The sequence below is a fragment of the Echinococcus granulosus genome (genome assembly GCF_000524195.1).
Source record: "Echinococcus granulosus chromosome Unknown EG_S00065, whole genome shotgun sequence".
In the NCBI taxonomy this organism is placed as follows: Eukaryota; Metazoa; Platyhelminthes; class Cestoda; order Cyclophyllidea; family Taeniidae; genus Echinococcus; species Echinococcus granulosus.
The window spans coordinates 241,230-247,145 of NW_020170445.1; the positions used below are offsets into that span (position 1 = coordinate 241,230).

The following is a 5,916-nucleotide window of genomic DNA, read 5'->3' on the forward strand; positions in this document are numbered from 1 at the left end:
AATTCGATGGTTGGGTTGTCAGCGTTAGTGATTTTGCAGCTGTGTTGTTTTCATTCGATGCCACTTTTAAGAGAAGGCATTTTATACCTCGATGGCCTTTCTCGGATTTGGTATTTTTAATGAGTTTATACGGTGGTGGCGGATCGATTACTGCGGTGCTTCTTTCGTGTCGCTCTTTAACGTGATTTGTGAGTTTTGCGAGTTGCGTTTCTAACTAGATTTTGCCTTCACTCTGTGCTGACTGGTTTTTGTTTTTGGAGATTGAAGTTGTCAGGGCCTTCTTCAGCTTCTGAATGCGTCTTCAAAGGAGTGATTTTTGGATGCTAGATGAGGCTTTAAGGATGGTGTATTGCTTATCCTGCAACGGTTAAGTGTTCTACTTTGCCTTATCACTTTCATTGCTAATGGTAGTGCTAATATCTGTATTTGAGATGTGGGAGTTGATTGTAACGTGTCGATTTGATATAAACTTACCTCTAGGATCCATTCGCCGTCTGTACTTGGCGTTTTATGGTCTCGTCTAATGGTCGTGAGATGGTTTGACTGTGAGTTGTTAGATGTATGATGAGATCAGCCAAAATCGTGGAGAGATTACGGTCATGTGTTGACTGTGCTCAGTTCATGTCATGGTACTGCCGTGCGATTGCATATCCGGTTTCAGTTCGTTCATTGTTTCACGTTAATCATCTGCGCAAATCAACCGTTGCCATTGTTATGCGTTGGTCAGGTGCTGGTCATGTGTCAAAAGGTGTATTGCGTAGTCTACCTGAGTGCTGCGCTCAGCTGTTAACAATGGTTGAGCACGGGTTCGTATAGGTTTACGTTAATTATTGGCCCGACCTTTACTAATGTGTGAAGAAATCCTTGAACAACTCAAACGAAGTTGTTTTAATGGATAGGTGTTGATCCTCTGGGATGTGGTCGCCGTAACACAAAAAGGTTGTCGCATTTTCGATTTTGCACTGCAATGAGTAGATATGACGGATGCGTTGAAGGCATTCGTGGGTGGGGATTTTGCCTTGGCTTTGTGTAAATGATGCTTGTATAAGAAGTACCAGTGTATGTGATGTGGATTCGATTCCTGTCTGCCTCATTTTGGGAAATTTTTGTTTGTACGGTGATTTGTGATGAGAACATTGTGTTTCTCTGTTTGAAATACAATTTTGCCTGGGTGAATAAACTGTTGCTTCATTGTGACGCTTGTATTAGGTGGTCAGATGTTTGTTGAGCGGTTCTCCGTTTGATCGACTGTCCATGGAATGAATGGTCGATGTGAAATGCATTCTCGTACCTCATACTCTCCGATTTGCTGCTTCAGGACTGGCAATTGGATTGCAATAGTGCCTGTTAAAGTGGGGTTTCTGAGGCAATGTAAGGGCTAATTTTGCTGCCCTCGAGAGTGGTCACAAGTTGGGCGTAGTGAGTAGTTATGGATTATGGATGTCAAGGTTTATAGAAGAGGCTGAATGAATTAGTGGCATTTTATTGAAGAACAGTTTTGAGGCGCCTACTGCTTGGCCATTGAAATTCTCGTTTGGTCGTGTTAGTTTTGTGAGTTGATTTTGTTGGAATGCTGCTTTGCGACTGATTTGTGGTCCAATTTGTTGATGCGCTTAAAATTTTGCATGTAAGTGTTAGTTGGACTGTCCTCGCTGCGTATGTAACTGGGGCAAATGTTTGTTTCTCTCTTGAGTAGGGGGTAGTGCACGCATTGGATTTGCTTCATTTGTATCCTTTTTCTGTTGCTTTTTGTTCTCATGCGTGCGCTTAGCGAAGTTGAAAGTCGGTCATGTTGGAGTGTGTCTTCAATTGCACTGGAGGCGGATGCTGGTTACTTGTTCAGCAGAATTGACGCCATCGAGGAGAGAGCGAAGACGATAGAGGATCGATCTTAGAGCTCGGAAACTGGAGCCTCCTGATGACGTGATGATGGAAAGTACGCTAGAGTGCTTAGAAGTAGGTAGGTAGTAGATGTACTTTAGTGAAATTGGCTTGCAGCTGCTTGCTGTGGGCCCGTTGAGGTGAAGTGATATGAAAGTGTGACACCCAGAGCACTGGTGAGTTGTTGGACAGCGTATAATGTTTTTCCCCCTAAATTTAAGATTTTTTAGAATGTTTATGCAGTAACTGGCTTGTGGCATTAAATTCTTTAGTGAATTTTTACATTTAGTCATTTGGACTAGGTATTTGATGAAGTGGGGACTGGTGAAGGGTGATTTGAGTATTGGATTTGTGATATTTTAGATGTGTATGCAGGTTTGTCAGTGTGTGACTAATAGTTTTCTTTAAAACGTATCGAGTGTGTGTTGAGAGGTGATGCTCAAGTGCCGGTGACTTGCTATGTTGATGGCGCTGCGCTTTGGTATGCTGTTTCTTCGTACTCTGATGAGTTGTCTCTGACACGCTAATGATTAGGGGAATGTTCGTTAGGCAGTCTTATTGTGAGAAAATGTGCTTAAAATAAGTAATTTTATTGCAGTGAAGTGGCACTAATTTCCAGGAAGAGGATTTTGGTGATCACAGAGTAAGAGAGTACTTGATAAATTTGGCCACGAAATGTCAGAGGCGGCTGGGGTACTCCATCGTCGGAGAATGGCAGGTCTCCGTCCCTCATCGTGCCCTGCGGGGGCAAAAGTGTTAGAATTAGAATTTGTTGGTGACAGTAATGACGATGAGGATGTCCTAACTTCGTGGTGAGTGGGGTAATTTCACTTCTTTCGTTGTATGTTTTTTCTTTGGAGTCATTTTGTGTACTTGTATGCATTTTCATGGATGGCGATAAAGTAGGTGGTGTTTACGATTGGTGATAGACCGGTCGTGGTGGTGCTTCTGTAGTTGTACGAAGCCGAAAGATAAACGCCTTTTTTCTACCAATGTTTTTGATTTGAATGCTCTGTACCCTAGTAACTTTTAATTTGCTCGTGGCAGCTTGAGTATGCCTTGGTAGTAATAAGGAGACGTATCTCGTCGGTGGTGGGGTTGGAAGATGTGATGTGGTTTTTGTAGTTGTACTTCGAATAACGCACTCTTTGCAGGTTGCATCGAGCTCGAGTTCTATGTACATAGTCTGAGCATTGTTCTCATATCCGTTTGCTTTTTCATCGGTTTGATGGTTGATAATGGATGGTTATTTGTTGAATCCCTTCATTTGTGCATTACAATAGAGGTTGCCCTGCTGCATTTGTGGCGACAGTTGATGCAACTTCTTTACCCACATGAACTCCAGTGAATTGGCAAGGCTGTGCGCGTTAAAAGAAATGGTCAGAGAGCAAGTTTGCTTTATTTATGTTGCATATTGAATGTAGGTGCATGTTTACGCATAAGTGGATGGATAGGTGGATGTGCGGTGTTGATGTTTGCGTTTGTGTGTTTTGAATGATTGAGCTTTTCTGTTTCAGCTGAGTGTTTGCCTTGGAAAGTCACTGGAGGAGTGTTTGAGGGGTGGATTAGCTTGGCAGTGATGGAGCCTGCCGCATTTGCGTCTGCAAGATGCAACGTGAGCTGCATCGGGTAAGTTACGTTGATGTTGCACACCGTGCCTTCAACTGTTACTTGCTACTTGACCCCACTTGAATATACTGTTTCCACAAAAGGCGTGCTCTCTACTTACTTTTTCCCTGTTTCTTCTTTATCGGTTTTCCCTTTCTTTTGTTGGGACAAAGAGAATTGAATTGGGATTACGTACTTTTAGGTTGGAATTGACTCATTTGTTGTGTCACCCAGGGCATTGATATCACGGGCCGTGGTGGTTTGATGGTGGGGACCCTTATTTGCTTGAATAGGGTGGATAGTTGCCATTGTGTCGGTGCTCGTGGGAGTTATTGGGCATGAGAAACAGGGTGAGCGGAATGGCTATTAGTCGGTGGAAGGCGTTTGTGCGGTGGAATTGCGTAGTCAGTGATGTGTTACAAGAGTCCCAGTTACTCGACTTTGACCGTTCATCGTTGTCTGCAGTCCATTTGATATACGGTTTGCAACGTTTTGTTGTTTGTTTCATCAATTGGAGATGTTTAGAGTGGGTGCGTTTGGGGGAGGGATGCACTTGTCGGAGACTGCGGTTTTGAGCACGTCGTTAAGGGTAGCTGGTTGGCTCTGGGGAGGCCATGGACCATTCGTCGGTTGTGTTCATCTTTCCTATCCTGAAGTTCTTTCAGGAGGTAGTTGAGTTGATCTTTCCCATTGTAAGATCCAGGGTTGCTGGGTTAAGGTGTGATCAGTTTGTGGGAACTAATAATAAGTCGGTTCGCCTGTTGGTTGGCGTGCAGTTAGCTTTTGCGGCTCACTGTCGTTTGTATATGTCGGCTATTCAATTCCGCCGCGTGCCGTTTTGATGGCATTCGCTATACTCGATGGGTTAGAGTGGGTTTTTGCAGAAACTAAAATTGCACCTCCCTGTTTTACTGATAAGATTGGTGTGTGATTCAGCGTCTACCTTAAAGTTGGGAATTGGTGCATCTTCGACTGTTAGACACATTCTCACACCCCCCTACGTAATTATGGTGGTTTCACTGTTTCGGTTGAATGAAGACCCAGTGACGGTTTCTGCCGGGTTGTTGCCTCGGCAGCATTCACTAGGCTGTGTTCCAGCGTTACTTTCATGTTTCTTATTACTTCACCTTTACTAAAGTGAGTTGTGATGTAATAAGAAATGGGTTTTGTGACGTTGAGTTAAATGACGTGATGATGATGAAATTGCAGACTGGAGTGCTGAAACGTTGAATGGAAAGTTTGCACTATATGTTCAGCTGAGATGGGTAACTATGGCAAGATGGGTTTAGTATCAGCATGTTTATTTGTCTGGAATGGCATCGAAGTGTTTTCGAGCCAGAAGTTTTCATATAAAACAGTCTGTGCGTTCATCTGAAGAGATAAATGGGGACTGAATGGGAGTCCAAAGCAAGGCGACTTGGTGTCCATGCTGCGTAGACCGTGAAAGGCACTGACCGGTGGGGTTATTTTGAGTGCTGTTGAATCGCCGGTTAGTAGACGGGAATTGGTTAAACAACAACATTGTTCCATAGGGTGGAGTCCGGCTCGAGGTGAAGGGCTACCAAGTAGGATGAGATTCTTCGCTACGGCGGAAGAACTGAAGAAGGAATGCTGGTGCGTTGTCTACATGCTTCCTAATCGACTTCTACTATGCTTTTGTAAATGTGGGAAGAGGAAGCAGCGTGGAGGAGAAAAAACACCATACTGTGAAAGAACTACTTGACAGTGATCAGTTGGTCAAATCGCTTGTCTGATTTGTGCATTCATTTCTAGTCGATTGGGTGGTTTTGCGTCAAGTGTGAATAGAGGCCCTGGTCCTCTTAAGAGGGTTACACTTTTGAGGCGCAGACTGGTAGAGCCTGGGCTGGGTATCAGCAAGTTTTACTTTTTGTTTGAATTCAGGAATGTGATTCTGTTTTCCACCGAGGGGATAATATGCCTCTTAACGATTATCGGACAGATGCTATGTCGACGGCGTTTAACGCGCATTTGATGATGTGTGTTGGTCTAGGCTTAAAACCTTTCCACGAAGAAGCACTTGGGACTGGGATCTTTCACTATTTGCCATTGGACTGAATGGACAACCTGGACGCATTCTTACACTGTCTTATTTGGTAATTGTGGAAGACACACTTCCACAGGTTGCGCTTATTACTCCCCTTGAATGTGTGTCTACTGCAGGACAATCCCGGTTGCTCACTCTGCCATTTCCCTTTCCGTAAGTGGTTGCACCAACATAATTCTGATTCTTGTGGGAGCTCATCCGATGCAGGTTGTGGATGAATATCCGAAGTGAAGTGAATCTCCCTCTCCTTCTAAGGTGAGTCCGCCATATGCTGTGGACCCTTGACTTCGAAATGCGATGACGCACTGCTCGCGAATTTATCTGACGTGGATTTGCTGTGCTGGAAGAGTTGAGAGGATGTG

General features: G+C 44.1%; 1 protein-coding gene across 1 annotated transcript; it reads left to right on the forward strand. All coding sequences in view use genetic code 11, as the record gives it.

The window, feature by feature from the left end:
• Nucleotides 1-2,556: 2,556 nt before the first annotated feature.
• EGR_06893 (hypothetical protein) lies at nt 2,557-5,785 on the forward strand (the record flags this gene model as incomplete). Its single annotated transcript, XM_024496142.1, has 2 exons — nt 2,557-2,693; nt 5,671-5,785. 2 exons carry the CDS (start codon nt 2,557-2,559, stop codon nt 5,783-5,785), a joined length of 252 nt encoding a protein of 83 aa, XP_024349454.1.
• Between the last annotated feature and the right edge of the window lie 131 nt (nt 5,786-5,916).